The 17,865-nt window shown below is 41.4% G+C and overlaps 1 protein-coding gene across 3 annotated transcripts in view; it reads left to right on the top strand.

Moving 5' to 3' along the window:
* Positions 1–206: 206 nt before the first annotated feature.
* The window catches only part of ZNF423 (zinc finger protein 423), a 354,629-nt gene continuing 336,970 nt past the window's right edge, over positions 207–17,865 (top strand). For all 3 annotated transcript variants that reach the window (XM_042437934.1, XM_042437933.1, XM_042437935.1), the window contains exon 1: positions 207–323. In XM_042437934.1, coding sequence (XP_042293868.1) covers positions 284–323 — 40 coding nt within the window. In that variant the 5' untranslated portion in view covers positions 207–283. The remainder of the gene's footprint in view (positions 324–17,865) is intronic.

Here is a 17,865-nt window from a genome sequence, read left to right as displayed (position 1 = left end):
GAGGCAGGGGCTGGCTTGCTGGGGTCCCTGGAGGGCTCTGTGCCGAAGGAGGGCTTGGAGGCTGCCGCATTGCAACAGGCGAAGTCGGGCCAGAGCCCAGCATCCCTCCATCCATCCCTCCATCTCTGCTGCTGGGGCTGCCTTGGGCGCCTGGAGAAAGTTTCCAAGTGGGAGCAAAAGGAGGAGGAGGAGGAGAGGAGGCGAGAGGAAGAGGAGGAGAGAAGAAGAAGAGGAGGAGGAGGAGGAGAGGAAGCCCAAGCCAAGCCTCTCGGAGCTGGAGGAGATGTCCAGAAGGAAGCAAGCCAAGCCGCGCTCGGTGAAAGGTAAGCGCCCAGCTCCCAGGCCCGGCACCAGAGCCGCCCCGAGCCCTCCAGCCTCCGCTGCCTCCCTCCCTCCCTCTCTCTCTCTTTCCATCCTTCCTTCCTCCCTTCCCTCGCTCTCGCTCTCTGCTGCGGCGCGTGACCAATCAGGGCCCCGGCCGAGCTTGGCGGGGATTGCGAGTTCGCAGCGCCGCCTGCCTGCCTGCCTCGCTGGCCGGCTCCAGCCTCGGCCCCTGGGCCTGGCCTCGCGGGGAGAGGAAGGAGGCAGGGCAGCTCCTTGGCCCCTGGCACTGGGGTTGCCAGGACCAAGGCCTGCCTCTTCTTTAGCCTCGTCTCCTCATCTAACATTCATCATCATCATCATCATCATCATCATCATCATCATCATCATCATCATCATCATCATCATCATCATCATATTCACCTAGCTATCTAGCTATCACCTCTATCTATCTATCTATCTATCTGTCATTTATCATTATCATCTCTCTCTGTCATCAGTCATTCATTATCATCATCATCTATCCATCCATCATCTATCACCATTCTGTCTGTCTGTCTGTCTGTCATATATCATCATCATCATCATCATCATCATCATCATCATCATCATCATCATCTATCCATCAAACATATCTATCTATCTATCTATCTATCTATCTATCATTTGTCATTTATTATCTCATCTATCATCTATCTATTCATCCACCATCTATCCAGCAAGCATCTATCTATCTGTCAATCATTTATCATCATCTGTCCTTTATCATCTATGATTGAGATATCAATCTATCATCATCATAATCATCATCCTTTCTCATCTATCCATCTCATTTATCCATCCATCATCTATCCAACAATCTATCTACCAATCATGTATCATCATCATCCATCATCTATCCATCTAGCATCTATCTATCATTTATCACCATCTGACACTTATCATCTATCTATTATCTATTATCTATCTATCATTTTTCATCATCATCATCATCATCTCTCAATCATCTATCCATCTATCATCTATCCATCAAGCATCTGTCTATCTATCTATCTATCTATCTGTAATCTATCTTTATCTGTTTATCTATCATTTATCATCTGTCTATCATCTATAATCTATTTATCATTTATCATCATCTATCATCTATTTGTTTTTCTATACCTGTGATCCATTTTTGTTGTTGCTGTTGTTGTGTGCCTTCAAGTCATTTCCAACTTATGGCAACCCTAAGGCAATCCTATTGTGGGGTTTCTTGGCATGTTTCTTTGGGGGGGGGGGTTGCATCCTCTGAGGCTGAGAGAGTGTTACTTGCCCAAGGTCACCCAGTGGGTTTCATGGCTGAGTGGGGATTTGAACCCTGGTCTCCAGAGTTACACTTCGATGCTAAACTACTACAGCAATTGGCTCATTTATCTATCTAATGTAATCTCTCTATCTCTTTATCTATCATTATAGTAGTTTAGTGGTTTGAGTGTCAGACTATGACACTCTCTCAGCTTCAGAGGACGGCAATGGCAAACCCACTCAGAAAACCCTGTGAGAGATTCGCCTTAGGGTCACCATAAGTTGGAAATGACTTGAAGGCACATAACAACAACAACAACAACAACCTATCATCTATCTATTTATCATGTATCAACGATCATCTTACCAATCAACTATCTATGTACTTATCTACTTCTCTGGCTCCTAGATCTCCAAGCATTGAGCATTGAAACAAAGTAAGTTACAAGAAAGCATGGGAAAGGCCTCCCCTCTACTGGACAATCCTTTGGCAGACTTAGTTCCTTGGAAGAGCACATGCTTTGCACCCAGAAAGTCCCAGGTTTCAATCCAGGAAGGGCAGGTTCTACAAGAGAGAGCTGCTGCCAGTCAGTGTAAGTAAGACTGTCCCAGCTCAGAACAGGACATTTTCTCTTGGTTGAAGACACCAGCTCTCCTTACTCCTGAAGAAGCTTCTCATCCCTTCAGGCAATTTGCTGCTGGTCAGAGAGTCCCAAGGCTTGAAAATCCTCTAATAAATTAGATGCTGGTCCCACTATAATCGTATAAGTTCTTGTAGGGTTAGGTAGGTTTCAATCCTTTATGGAAGAGTGATCTCCCACCTTCACATTGGCCACTAAGTGTTTACTGAAGCAAAGACCTATGATGGCGATGATGATTGTTACACCACTAATATCCCAGGCATTTTGTGAGCATGAGAGGACAAATCTCTGCCTTGTGGAGTTCATGGCTGCCAACCGCATGGAGCAAGGAGAGAGGAAAATGGAGGCTGTGTGACTTATACATGATTGCAAGAATATGGAGATTTTGTGTGTGTATGTGCCTTCAAGTTGCCTGACATCTTATGGTGATCCCATTCATTTCATGGGGCTTTCCTAGGCAAGGGATGCTCAGAGTTGGCTTTGCCAGTTCCTTCCTCTGAAATGTAGCCCACAGTACCTGGTATTCCTTGGCAACCTCCCATCCCAGGGCTAAGCAGGGCTAACCTTGCTTAGCTTCCAAGATCAGATGAGATCCGGTGCCTTTAGGACATTTTTTCCCTACCATCAAACTGAATTGCGAGATGCCTTTGCTCCAAGGTGGTAATATAATTTTTCAGGGGCCTGTTCCTGTCAACTGGAAAAGGGCTCTTAATTCTCTCCCAGGGGCTTTCTGATTAGATTTGCAGACATCAGTGTTACTTACAATGAGGTTCCAGTCCATGTGTCTCTTCCTTAGACCTTCATGAAGCTTTAAAAGAAAGCACCAGGCCTGATTTCTTCAGGTATGGGTCCACAAAACACTTACTGAAGAATGATCAGACATGCCTTGTGATATTTTCCTTGTGAGCATGTGTAGTTGCAGAATCCAAGGTGTTCTAGCATATTTTCTGAGAAGACATACCTCCAGAGCAAACCTTCATGTTTCAGCTGTGACCTGAGAATTCAGATTGTAATCGTCTGCATACCACAGTCTATCTAGGATTAAGCCGCCAAAACACTGGTTCTGTTGACTGGCTTCACTGGAATGTCAGCAGGAGCAAACCCAACACAGTTTGGGGGGCATAGCTCTGTATTTCGCCAACTCCAGAATCGGTTTTCAGTCGGCTGTGGGTATGTTTTTAGTTGAGATTTAGTATACAAGTTACAGACAATTTTACTCTGGAGCTGAAGGGAGAAGAGCTTTGTGAATCTTGGTGAAATGTGATGCCATGTCTTCTCTTAGCTGTTTTCTGTAATATTTCAGCTTGTCCTTGTGAGGCCAGGAGGCCAGATGCTCACTTTTTCTCTCCCACCATTTTCTTGTCTCCCTCTTCCTCCTCTCACTTTGCCTTGACAAACTATGGGGATTGTAAGACAAATCTTTTGGGGATGAGCAAGGGTTCTTTTCAACTATCCACTTTTCTCCAGCTTTTAGTAGGTGTGGAAAGTTAAGCCTCCCACTTTCCTAAACCTATACCACAAAACTGTCTCTCCTCTCTCGAATTTTCAGGCCGTTTTCTCCCCACAGCCCCCAAGTTCCATCCTCCTTCAACAAAAGCGGCCTTATAATAAGCCACAGACCAAGGCGAAGCAGGCCTTGCTTCATGACCCCCTAGGGCTGCCTTGTGACATTCTCTTGGCAGCTAATGCTAAATGATTTTCATGTGGGCAGGAGAGTCAAATAACGGCTCTCGCTCTTCTTCTAGTTCCTGCTATCCATAAGGTTTGATTCCAAGCCATGGGCAGGTTAATGAGGCTTTGTGATGGGGACATGATTTTATCCCTCCCTCAGTTTTGTTTCCAGAAGCCTGCCTTCTCTCTCTCCCCTTTCTTTTCCATTCTTTTGCCTCCATAAAATTGGGAAGGATAGCTTTAAAACTTTTTTTTAATAAATGCTTACTAGACCGAAGAAAGAAATTGTGGTTACAACGCGAAAGGGGAGAGGTTTCCCACGGTGAGACTAAGCTGGACTGTGTGTATAGTGTGAGTCCACCTCCTTCCTCCATGTGGGAGCGAAGGTACTCACATTGTGTTTCCCTCATCATCCATTTTAAGGGCTTCCATGCTCTTCGCAGAGTGGGAGCACAATCTCCCTCCCGTTCACTTTCTGTCTCTGGCCACTTGGTATATAATCATAAGCATCATGGAATGGGGGAGGAGGGGAAAGAATAGGAATTGTTTTCTTTTGCAATGCTGCAGATTTGTGTAGTCCGTTGCAGCTCTAACATCGCCTCCTTTCCAGCCCTGCTCATTTTGAGAAAGGTAACCTTGCACTCAGGAGTGTAGCATTTGCGGCTCTGTTTCTGTAATGGCTGCTGGACTGTGCTACTTTTTCCCTGCTCACATTGCTTCATGCAGACCGAAGGCAGAGGAGGGTGGTTAGTTTTTTGCAACCAAAGTGATTGGATGAGGGAAAGCAAATGAAAGTGTGTGTGTGTACACACGCATAGCAGGACAGATGTATGCATGAGCGATTTGGGAATTTGTGTTAATGGCACACTGCTCTTTCCCCTTTCCTTTCCTCTTCATAGATGATGCTTGAATGGCTCAGCATCACGCTGTATAGATATTTTGATTGTTGGTACGGAAAGTTGATCTCGGTCTTAGCAAAACTGCAGTAAAAGGAAAGGGGTTGCTTTGCCCACGGTCTCATTTCTTGTTATGTACTTTTACATATTTTGGGTTGAAACTGATTTTTAAAGAATATGGTAAACCCTATTTTTGAAGGGAATTGTGAGTTTGATGTCCAGCCACTAATCTTACACACACATTTTGAGAAGTGTGTTTAAAGCAATAGTGTGAATGAGTGGACATGGAGTTGTGACACTAAATGACTTACAGTCCAGTCCTGGGTATGTTTTCTTGGAGGGGCACCCCACTGTGGGACTTACTTCTTAGCAAAGGAGTGTAGGATTGCAGCTTTGGTGAGTAAAGAAGTGCATGTCACAAAAATCAAAGATGGAAGGAATTTAGGTTCAAAGAATCATAAAATCATTTTTGCAACACATCTTGACTGTGACATATTAGCAATTAATAAAATAAAAGGCATCTTGGGAATACACTCAACCTGTCAATCATTCAGTCAATTATTTGCTTTAGATTAGGAATTGTCTGAAGGATACATGGTACCCTGAATTACTAACCTAACATAGTATGGTTGCTGTTTGTGTTACAGAAGGAGGCCTAAGGGTGTGGCCAGCAAGTAAGTTCTTTAGTGCATAGCTGTACAATTTATGGGATGTGCAGGGATGATACTAATTCAGAGTGATATTGGCCTGTTACAGACTGCCAAAATAAAGCTGCTTTGGGTCTCTTTGGAGGTATGCTATTTAAATGATGCGTGGGTCCTAAGAGTCCGGAGGTTGCACCAAAGCCACATTCCATTCCTAAGCACCGGAGTGCAGCTTTTGGTGCAGCTTCCAGATTCTTAGGATGCATGCATCATTTAAACAGCATACCTCCAAAGAGACCAGAAGCAGCTTTATTTTGGCAGTCTGTAACAGGCCACTGTTTCAGGTGATTAAGCTGGAGGGCCATGAGATAATGATGGTGATGATGATGATGATGATCATCATCATCATCATCATCATCATCATCATCATCATGTTTATTTATAACATCCTTTCTATCAAGGAGAACCAGTGCACACTGACCCACAAGAGTAGTTATGATGGAACAACCCCTGGTTAACTGCTACCACTCTTGCTTTCAATCATTCATACACACGCAGGCCCACTTTCAGTTTAGCACTGGATTAGGTCTAATCCAGCCATAAGGAAATCTTATGTTTTCAGGGTAGGCTAAAAGCATGTAATCTTTATCTGAAAATGCAACACAGCCACGTTTCTGTTGGTGATTTGGATGTTGGCGTGTGAAAATCTGTTGACTTGCTTGAGTTGAGAGTATGCATCCATTTTAGAGAGGTGGTGAGGTCTGAATAATGTGCTTTGTGGTTCTGTTCTTCAATAGCATGTGTTGTTAAAATTTTTGAAAGAAAACCGCAAACCAGCTTATTATCTTTATGACTATACACATACTTTATATTCGGACACTATTCATATCTCATAGAGCCTCATAGACTTTAGTGAAACTTATTTGCAATCCTATATAAGAATATATAGGATTGTAGCCTTAAGCTTTGATTGTAAGTGCATTTACCTGGGTTTACCTTATATACTCGACTCAGGTATATAAGTCAACAGGTTTTGGGGGGTCAGTTTTTTGTCCTAAATTTCTAGACTTATACACAAGTAGTATAAGTTTCACAGAGCACTAGAGGGTTTATTTAAGCGCTGAGCTATATAGTTGGTATAGCTCTTGATGTATGTTGGGCTGAAGTTCAAAAGAACTGTAACGGAGAGTAAACCTATTGTACATAATGGGATTTAATAGCTGAGTGAATAGGAGAGGTGTTGTTTTATGCCTTGGATAGTTTGCTTTAATTCGAAAAGGAGAGTATAATATTCACTAGAAATAAAATATATGTGGTTTTGTGGACATGTTGCATGTTTAAAATTATTGTAATAATTTTTATATAAATTTAAGAAAAGTAAAACATAACCTCTTCTATTACAGTATTAGGAGCATCAGTTTTTGTAATGTGCTGAAACCATAGTAATAAAACAACATTTTGCAAAAGACCTTTCTGTGCCTTCCTCTGCCCTATACCGGCTACAAAGTTTGTTTTCTGAATTAAGGAGATTCCACCATAGACTTCTTTTCTCCCACTTATTTAAATGAGAACAGTCTGTAAAACACATTGTCCAAGTAGCATGTGACCATCAAAACTACATCAGCTTGACTTTATTTCCATTTTGATAGACCAATGGCAGAAGTACACTTAATAAACTTCCCACAAACTTTCATTAGGCCTGATCCTATCAACCTTTTATGGGGATTTCATTGCCTTGGGTGATTGTAACAAAAGCAGCCTCTGGCATCTATGCTTGAAAATAAACGCATAAATATAAAGGTGCAAATCATGCATTTGGATGGTTAAATAATTATAGATGTTCATTTTAAGGACAAGAAGTACCAGGGTTTTAAAAATGATTCGCGGCCAGGAAATTGTTCCTTATATTTCCTCCTACAGTGTGAGGACTCTTGCTACAAAATGTGCATTTAAGGTATCATAAAAGGAAGACCTTCACATGAAACAGAAATTTGAAGGTGCCTCTTATGGACTGATAGGGCATTTTAACCTCTCAGCTGCACATCAGCTTAGTATGGTACTGTGGACCTCTGCCATCCAGGACAAACTCTTACAAAAGAAGCCCCAGTAGCAATTGATAGAAGAAATATAACAGCTTCTAGACATGAGAGAATGGAGGGGAACTAGTGAAGTACAATAGTTTTGTTTGCAAGCCAGATGTGTGTCCAGGATGGATGGGTGGCAGAGTAAGCTTTGTAAGGTCTTGGTTACTTAGAGTGAATGTATCTCATTTAAAAAAATCAAGTCCTTGAAGTTTCAAAAACACATTTTCTGTTGCAAAAATATGGGCCTGCGCATCCCAAGAAGTTATAATAGGACAGTAAAAATGCCATCTTTGAAATGGCTAGTCCTGATTTGAACAATGATACCTGGTCCTTCTTTATTTGATCATATCCTACATTGCTAAATTGGTTGAAATGTTTTTTTTCATACTGTTCATCTGTTTTCATCTTGCAGTTTCCCCCCATAATTTACATTGTTATTATTTAATTAAATGATCAGAATGGATGCAGGTTGAATGCATTTCAAGCTAGGCATTTTTAGAACCTGGAACTCTTTTCTCTTTATCTCAATGTAAAGAATATTGTCAGAAAGCATCTGGAGGCTGTGCGTACTAATTTCAGTTGGTTAGTTTGTGACTTCACAGTATTTCGTATTGGATTTGGAAATACGGATTTGATTGACATGCATCAGCTTTCACATTTTTGTGCACAAAGCGGATAGAAAATGTCTTGTTTCAGATTACACAATTAAATGGTTAGTATTTATTTATAAATTTGTCTTTTACCAGTCGGTCAGGTACATTTTGAGACGGTGGAAGCTGGTATTTTAATCCATTGCCACAGTCTATGTTTCCATGGAAATAATTGAGATGCAGTAAATAAAGAGTTCTAAGGTCACAGGTTCTCTAACCTGTGGCAGAACAGAAATCCCTTTCAATTGATGCATATAGCCATATTTCTTTTCTTAAAACGTTTCCTTGGATACGTTTTTCAACATAATTGGTGTAATGGTGGACATGGGTGCAAATATTGTACCTTTTCTTTTTGCAATCTCTGCCACTTTGCTGTGGTTTTAGCATATTCTTAACTTCAGTTATCATTTTAATGACAAAATTATAATGTCTGTTATGTAATGACTGGTTTTGTATTAAGCACCAGTTCATGAATAGGAACTCATTTGCTTCCAGTATATTCAGACTAGTAAGAAACGTGTAGTAATTACTGTATCGGTATCTATTCATTTAGATCGCTAACAGCAGAATTATTTCCTTGATAAAGGGCTTGAAACCTGGTAATTAAATAGGTTGGTTTATATTAACCATGCATTGATAGTACAAATGTGACGCAAACAGGTATTTTGATTGGATAATAAACGTTCTTTCCACTGGCTTTTATTGGAAGGAGGATGATAAAGAGACTTTGTAAATGCATCCTTAACTTTGTTTTGGTTATTATGTAAAGCGTTAGCAAATCTAAGATGCCAGCCACAGATTTGCAATGTGATTAAGATCCTTAACATGCTTAATATATATATATATGTGTGTGTGTGTGTGTGTGTGTGTGTGTGTGTGTGTGAGCTTTCGAAATCTGTCTGGTGAATAGAAGTGAGATACTATTAATTTGCTTATGAAAGCAACATCTACAGTTTAATCACCATGAAAAAGGCTATAATTAACATAGCTGAAACTGGCTTTGGGTCTTTATAGTCATAGGATTGATGGAGACTGCATAATGTTCCATAGTGTTTCAGGTGGCAGGGATTCCTCATGACAAAAATATACTTCTTTAATTTATATTGTCTTTCCAGCCTTCTTTAGAGAAGGCCTTGATCTGGTTCCTAATGGGTTTTGGTGGATGTATATTCCAGATTTCCCTGGGTTATGACAGGTCACTTAAATATAGGAGTCAATTAAAAAATCGTTGTGTGTTTCATGTTACCTGTAATGTTCAAAGATGTTAACAATTCCCAGCATTCATTTGCAAAGAGCCGTATATACAGCTGTATTAGTGGATATATTTTAAATCAGGATGCATGTTGGTGGGTGAATCTGACAGTTCTGCAAATTGGTGTCAGATTGTGGTGGCATTTTTTGTGTGTGTGTGGTATAAATGTGCTAGTCTCAGTAATCAAACTGTTTTGCGGTAAAAGAGAAAGCGAATGCACTAATTAAGCTGAGATTTGTTATTGTACTTGAAGTTGCAGAATTGCTGTCACTTTTTTCCTTGCATTTTTTTTTTTGGCTGGGCAAAATATGCTGATGGAAACTTTTGATTTGCAACCTACCTGCCTCATTTGTGTCAGTCAAAAACAAATGAGTGCACACCAAGGCAGCCCCCCTCCAAACCAAGCAACCTAGGTGGCTTCCTACTTCATTATAGGCAAAGTAATAATAATAATAAAAACTTCATCCTTTTGCTCAAATCCAATTAGCTGATTGCTATGAATGATCTCCTTTAAAGCAAGGCTGTTTTACCTATCTGCTCATACAGAGGTTTGATTTTTAATGTCTTGTGAAAAAGGATTTCTTTTTGTCTTGATTGATGTCAGGAATGAAAGCGTGATGGTAATATCCCTTTGAAAGCTATTGTATTGTCAGCTCTAGCTGACAGCAGGAGGCCCTCCTAGCGGTATAGATTAGCGCTGTAGAAACACTGACATTTTCTTTGTTATATTGCTGTTGTTCTGCTTGCAAAGTCAATTATACAATGTCGGAGCTCAGTTACAGAGTTGGCTGTAGAAGTAACAATGTCTTTCATACTTGTTTTGAGGATATAATTTTCCCGTCTTCACCCTCCTCATTTTCCTCCCCAGTTGATAGTCCAAAAAATCTTGATGGTATTGGAATAGCATATTCTGCAAATTAAATGTTTGTATTATGTAAGGATCACAGAGGCTGCAGTGATGCTCATTTTAAAATTTGCAGCTCGTTCAGAAAATCCTCGGTTCCTAATGCAGGAATTGAAATGGTGAGATTCCCCTCCTTAGATCTGATGGATCTGATTCCTGATTCTTTTCTAATTGGTGTAGCATTGTTTTGGATGCGACATTGGTTGAGACGCAGACGATTTTCTGAGCACAGCCTATTTTGAAAGCATGCATCATGTAGGTTAAAGAGGAATTCCAGATTTGTAGTTTCCATTGTCTTATTTTCCTACCGGAGAGAGAGTCCAGCGAAGTTTCCCCTTAGGAATTCCAGCACAGGAGGGGTATGTGTAGCTTTACAGCCTCATTGGATGGAATGAAATCTTTTTAATTGTCATTTAACTGAGACGGTTCCTGTTGGACATAGCTAATAAGTCTTTTAAAAAGTGTGTGTGTGTGTGTATGCGTATAGAGAAGGAGCAGTTGGGAGAAGTCTAGTCTAATCAATAAATTAGACTGATCCAGTCTAATCAATAAATCAAATGATACCTAATTTGAGATGCCTATTCTTTCTCCTCACTCCTTTTTATTAGTGACATATAAGTCTTCCAAGGCAGTAAGTTGGTGACAGAGAATGCAATGGAGTTTCCCCTGTCTCTTCCCCTAAAACATTTGTATATATAATCAGGGCAGCGGAGACAACATCATTCATTACCAAATTGCCTTAAATAACAAGTATCCGGCAGAACAATCCCTCCTTGGGAATGTTAATTGTGGGATTTCTAAATTACTACTCTAAACTAATAGACAAAAGATTCCACAGTTACCAGTAATTTGTCAGGATTTATTTTGTTTCTCTTCAATAATTGAAAATTAATGTCTTGAAGTGAAAACAGATGTTCACGCCATCTTCTCAACTGGGTATAAAAAAAAAGGGAGCCTTTAAAGATGTAATGTATTTGCAGTGTGGTTGTTACTAGGCTAATGAAGGTTTTGGTCTTGCCGGATTGATGGGTGGAATATAAGCTTATTAATTCTATAAGTTAAAGGAAAACAATCTCATGGGAATGAAAATTGCATTGTTTTATTGTCTGCTCAGTAATCTTTTTACAAAATGCATGTGAAATTGACTTCCTTCTCCATCCTTGCTAATCTCATCAGTCGACAAAAATGTTTTATTCCATTCATGTCTGTGTAATAAGCAGGACTGAACATTTCTGGAAAGAGTATCACCTTTTATTGGTTTTTTGGTTTTTTTTAATAGTACTATCTACATTGATGGTGTTGTAATAATAGTAGTAATATAAATAACCACAACAGTAACAATTAAAATGTTACTCACTAGGGCAGTGGTTCTCAGTATTCCTATTGCCACGACCCTTTAATATAGTTCCCCATGTTGTGACCCCCAACCATAAAGTTATTTTCATTGCTACATGCAAATATGTGTTTTCCAATGGTCTTAGGTGACCCCTTTGAAAGGGTTGTTCGACCCCCAAAGGGGTTCCGACCCATAGGTTGGGAACCATTGCACTAGTGGATGAGGGTAATTGTACCTGCTTTGTAATGAAATGATTGGAACACCTTCTGAGGAGGAAAGATTGCAAAGTTTGAGACTGTTTAATTTGGGGAAAGGAGAACCAAACATTTCAGGAAAAGGGTGACTAAGGCGCTGTACAGATGGCCTCATCACATGCGAGGGGCAGCGCTTCCAGACGCCCCTCACCCATCACACGTGATATGGGTGTCAAAATGGTGGCGCCCTGTACAGATGGGCACTGCCATTTTGACATAATGAATGCTTAGCATCTGCATGTTGTGACACCATTATGATGCCACAGTGCACCATTGGTGCAGTGCGGCATCATAATCGTGCCACAAGAAGAACCCACTTTTAGCAGGATCTTTTTGCTCCGTGGGGAAGACCCACAGTCTGGAGGTTGTGGCTTCCCCATGGAGCAAAGCAAAGCAAAGCACCGGAAGACCGTCTTTTTTGGATGGTCTGTCCCATGCCTAAAAGTTTACACTAAAGAGAAATGTGGTAAAGATTCATTAAATGATGCATGATGGCATGGAAGTGGAGAGAGGAATTTCTCATCATCCTAGAACTCTGGGTCACCAAATTAACTTGATTAGCAGGCAGATCAGAACAGTCTTGTGTCGCACTGTGAATAAGTAATTCATGGAATCAACTGTTACAACATGGCCACTATCTTCAAAGGAGATTAGATTAATAGGTAGTCACTGCTTCATAGATGATACTTAAGGGATATTGGTCCTGGACCAAGATATTCATTAATTCATATCTAACAAAGCTCCTACACCTCATTGTTCTTAGGGTGCTCAGGTGGCACTGTTTAACTGCAATGGCTCAATGCTATGGGATTCTGGGAACTGTGGTTTTGTGAGACATTTAGCCTTCTCTGTGAGAGAGCTCTTGGGGCCCACATCAAACTACCATTCCCAGAATTCCATAGCACTGAGCCATGGTAGTTAAAGCGGTGTCAAGATGGATTATTTCTGCAGTGTGGATGCAGCCCACGTGATTTATACTGGTGTAACCGGGGATTACATCAGTGTAAATGCTTCCTTGGACATTGTGCAAGGAAATATCCAGTATCTCCTTACAGAATGCTTCCCACCCCAGCTACATGAAAGCAGGCGGATGGTATCACAAATACAACTCTGCCCTCCAGCACAAACAGCTACCCATTGGCCATTGGATGCCATCTGGTTGCCAGTGTGTTGATGAGAAAAGAGGTCAGCATAAGTATGCTGTATTCTCTGCCATTCTCTAATAGGATCTCAACCTTTTTGTTGTACTGCATTTGTCCTTCATGAACTTTCTTGATCAGGCAAGAATCCCTTTGTTTTGTGCTGATTAACCTGGGGCTGCAATGGATGGAGCTGTAAATTCCTGTGCATAGCTTATTTGTATTAAATCCGCACCTGTAAACTCAGACATGTGCATTGATTGGACTTATATTGGATCAAGGTTGGGTGATGCTTCAAGATCAGTGTAGGTAAAAATGCTGGTAATACCAATTTTCAGGTGCAGCATTTTTGTTTGCCTTAAAAATAAGATGACAAATATAAATGAAAGGAAAAGAGAAAGAAATGGTTAGCACTATTGTTATTTTAATTGCAGATCAGAGTGTTTGCACTTGAACATACTAGATCAAAGGGGGGTTATCTATAAGCATTCACAATGTGGATTGTGAATATATGTGTAGCTTCTCAGCAGCAGGCTCCTATTCATGTGTGTTCATTAGGACATCTCTAGAGGGCCTGCATGTACAGCGGATTGCATGGGATTCCCCTCCAGTTGACATGGAATGTGTCTATGTTGGAAGGGTCAGAACATCTTTCTTATACTCTTAGTACACCTCCAGCCTTTTCTTTAAGGGGGTGACCCCTAATGTCCCTTACATGTGCTGTATATCACCCTATCTCTCCACTCTGAATTGCAATATAACCATGGAGGTAAAAGGACTAGTGAAAGATCACTGTGCTGCCTGTGTAGCTTCCATAAAGCTGCTGCCTTGTTTTCCATCCTGATATTTGGTGTGGATAGCTAACAGAAGGCTGACAACATTCATTTCTAGAGTACAGATGTTTGAAGTAGAGAATGGCTGTCAGTAGGCTGGAATCATTAATAACTAATGTAAAGGGTGGAACCTCCTGTGTGCCTATCTCCAACTAGTTGCAAAATGGGAAGAGAACTTTTGTTCAGTAAAATTGACCTCTCTATTGCCTTTTGAAGGAATGGGAGAGCAATGAAGGGAAAAGGCATTACGTAGACTCTGCTACTTGTGTCTGAAACAAAGAGTATTGTTCTGGTTTGCTTTATCTTATTACCATGTATTCTCCGTGATCTAAATCCAATTGCTTGTCCTTGAATCAATTGCTGGATGAGTGAACATCTATGTAAATTGCATTGATTCAGTGGGTGTTCTGGAGTTGGGACTTACCATAGGATTTGGACCCATGTTCCTCTGCCATGTGTTGCATGTAGCTCAGATATGCATTTGTCTGGACAAGGCCTCTGAAGGTATATTGACATTTTTAAAGAATACAGGTTGAGTATCTCTTATCTGGAAATCTGAAATAACCACAGCATGTCCACATTGGTGGCTGAGATAGTGACATGATGTGCTCCTCTGATATAATACCTGTTTTGATGGATTAGTATTAAGAGACAAAGCTGCCTGTCTTAGAATCATAGAATCGTAGAGTTGGAAGAGACCGCAAGGGCCATCCAGTCCAACCCCATTCTGCCATGCAGGAATTCTCAATCAAAGCATCCTTGACAGATGGTCATCCAGCCTCTGTTTAAAGAACTCCAAGGAAGGAGATTCCATCACACTCCATTGAGCAACATCTGGGTCCCCAGCAAAGCTTGCCTTTCCTGGACTCTTTGTGCCAAAGACCAGCTTGAGAAACTGCCATTTTAATGGTTCAATAATGCATTGGGTGTAGATATGTATAATGGCACCTTCCCAGTTTCTCACTGCTGCTGTGCAGTCATTCCATGTTGGGAGGTGGGATAGGAATAACAGAAGAAAGTACACTAGAAGCCAATTTATTTAGGGCTTTCTTAACCTTAATATGTTTCCTGTCCAACCTTGCATCTTGTAGATTCTAATTGCATCCCTACACTGTTTTTGGGACAGTAGCTTGTAGACGCTCTCCTATAAAATAGTGTGGCCACCACTGTGAACTAAGTCCACCCTCCCTATCTTACCTTTTGGTTTGATGCTGGGGAATGATGGGGACTGGGGATTTATTTTCCTCATTATTGGCTATATTTAGGTAGAAAATATATTTGGGTTTGTATGAAAAACAATAGAGTAGCATATGATGCTTCTTGAAATGCCTCTGATTAATCACACACAGCATGTTTATATATTCTTTTTTCTCCCCTTGGATGTGGATGTGTTAAGTCAACTTTTAAAGCCTTTTAAAAAATGTAATTGAAATTTGCCCTTTTGTTACCTGGGCATGAATTATTTTTGAAATGTTGTCATTACTCACCCTGCTGTGAGGTTTATCTCTTCTGTTGATCCTAATTAAATAAAACATACTGTTGTTCGCCAGTTTCATGTTGAACTGAATTACCTGCCTCTAGGCTTATGAATGGTTGTTGGGCTCTCTGGCTTCTGCGGCAGGCAGGCAGGCATTGACTAACCCTCTCTTGCTCTTAGATTTTCCATTTCAAAGGGGATCAGTTGGCGCTAGTGACAGGCGAAATAGCAAATGCTTTACAGTTGCTTTCAAGAGCTATACAAACAATAAGAAAGGCCTAATGTTACTAGAGTAGAATGGCAGGTACAGCTGCAACTTGGGGAAAGCAAATACTGTACACATTCACTTGGAGTGAAAGAGAGGTTTTTTATAAGCTTTGAAAGCCTTTAGGACAGTGTTTCTCAAATAGTGGGGCGCGCCCCCCAGGGGGGGCGCGAGGCTCCAAAAAGGGGGGCGCGAGGTTCTTGCTGTTCAGGCTGCCTGGCCAATGGCTGGACAGCCTGCTCCTGCTGCAGGAGCCTGCCCCAGCTCCAGTCTTCCCCATTGGCCAGCCAGCCTGAAGAGGAGGAGCTTCCTCTCTTTCGAGCCTCGCGCGGGCCCAAGGCTGGAGCCTGGAGAGGGCTTTGCAAATTGCAGGGAAGCTGCTTCCTCTTTCCCCCCCTGTTTCTCTTCCTCTTTCCCTCCTCCTCCTCTTATTCTTTTTCCTCCCCTCTTTCTCTTCCCCCTCCTCTTCCTCCTATTTTTCTTCCCCTCTTTCTCTTCCTCTTTCCCCTCCTCCTCTTCCTTTTCTTCCCGTTCCTCCTCCTCTTCTTTTTATCTTTTTTCCTATTCTTCTTCTTTCTTCTCCTTTTCTTCTTTCTCCTTTCCCTTCTTTTTTCTCCCCCTCCCCCTCCTCCTCTGTTGTTGTTGTTGTTGTTGTGTGCCCAACTCCCCCCTTGGCCAGGCCTGCATTTCCCAACAAAAGGGAAGGCAGGACTTGTGGGGGCCATGGGGGGGGGGCTGAGGGGGAGGCAAAAGGGAGCCCAGGAGGGAGCCCATCACGCTGCATCCACATTGGAGAAGTAACCCAGTTTGGCTGACAATGCTTTAAATCTTTTCTGACTCAAGGCTATGGAATTCTGGGAGCTGGAGTGTGTTGTGGGGACCAGAACTCAAAGCCCGACTCTTCTATGTCTCAAGGTTATGGAATTCTGGGAGCTGGAGTATGTCAGAATTTCTGGCTTATGGCAACCCTGTGGGAAACCCTCCAGGAGAATGCCTGTTCTGTTTCAAATGCTAAGCGTGCTTGTGAGTGGGACATGATACTATTTACAGTCGCGTGGGGGGCGCAAAATGTTTTCTTCTTCCTAGGGGGGGCATGACAGAAAATAATTGAGAAGCACTGCTTTAGGAGGATGTTGAAAAAGGTATCCAGCATAATCCTTGTTGGTTAAATTAGGGTTGTGATGTAGGGGTATAAGTGTTGAAGTATGGTTCTGGAGACCAAGATTAAAATCCCCACTCGAGGATAAAAAATAATCCAAGATACGTAATTTTTGAACTGGGCCTTGTCTGTCCATCTCTACAAACCGATGGATGATGACTATAGGCAGTGTTGTTAATAGAAACAAGTAGTTACTCATTTGTAAAGACAATGATGCTCGGAAATATGGAAGGAAGTAGAAAGAGAGGAAGGCTGCATGCCAGATGGTTAGACTCACAGCTAAGAGCCTGCAGGATTTTAGGATTTGAGCAGAGTTGCAGAGGACATGGTTCTTGGAGATGTCTCATTCACAGGGTCACCATTACTGTATTTCCAGGTACTGTATTGTCTATTTCACTTATATCCTGCCGTAGGCCTTGCAAGGTGGCTAACAGGGCAGACAGTGGTAGAACTCCCTCTGTTATCTGTCTTCTCCTGCCTTCTTCTCCCCCTTTCTCTTTCTCGTACATCAGAATTACAACAAAGTAAACAAGGCAAATAAGAATATGGAAAAGATAACCCACTAGCCAGATTTAAAAATGCCTGCTGCAATGAATACATCTTCATTAAGTGATGACAAGTCATTACAGAGAGTACCAAATGGATCTTCCAGAGTACCACTCTGGGCACCATAACAGAGAATTCTCTCTCGTACATTATCTCCAATCATGCCTCAGATGCTATTGGGAGTATATAGGACCATTACGGTGTATGGCATTTCATAAAGTACAAAATTTCAATTATCATTTAAAATTTCATTGTAATACCAGCAGCGCATTTCCTGCCCTGTGTAAATGCCATGTTGATCCTTGTATTAGTTCTGCACATATCTGAAAAATTCACTGATGGACTCCCTATCTTTTAGCTTGACTGACCTCACTGAGTTCTTGTGGAAGTAAAATGATGGTGTGTTTGAGCATATCATCCACACACACACACACTGTAATTCTTGGAGGAATCATGGGATAAGTATATGTTTCACAGTTCACAGAAACCCTTGCAGGGGGATTATT

Source organism: Sceloporus undulatus, chromosome 8 (assembly GCF_019175285.1).
Source record: "Sceloporus undulatus isolate JIND9_A2432 ecotype Alabama chromosome 8, SceUnd_v1.1, whole genome shotgun sequence".
Classification (NCBI taxonomy): domain Eukaryota; kingdom Metazoa; phylum Chordata; class Lepidosauria; order Squamata; family Phrynosomatidae; genus Sceloporus; species Sceloporus undulatus.
This window is presented reverse-complemented; position numbering and strand designations above follow the sequence as displayed.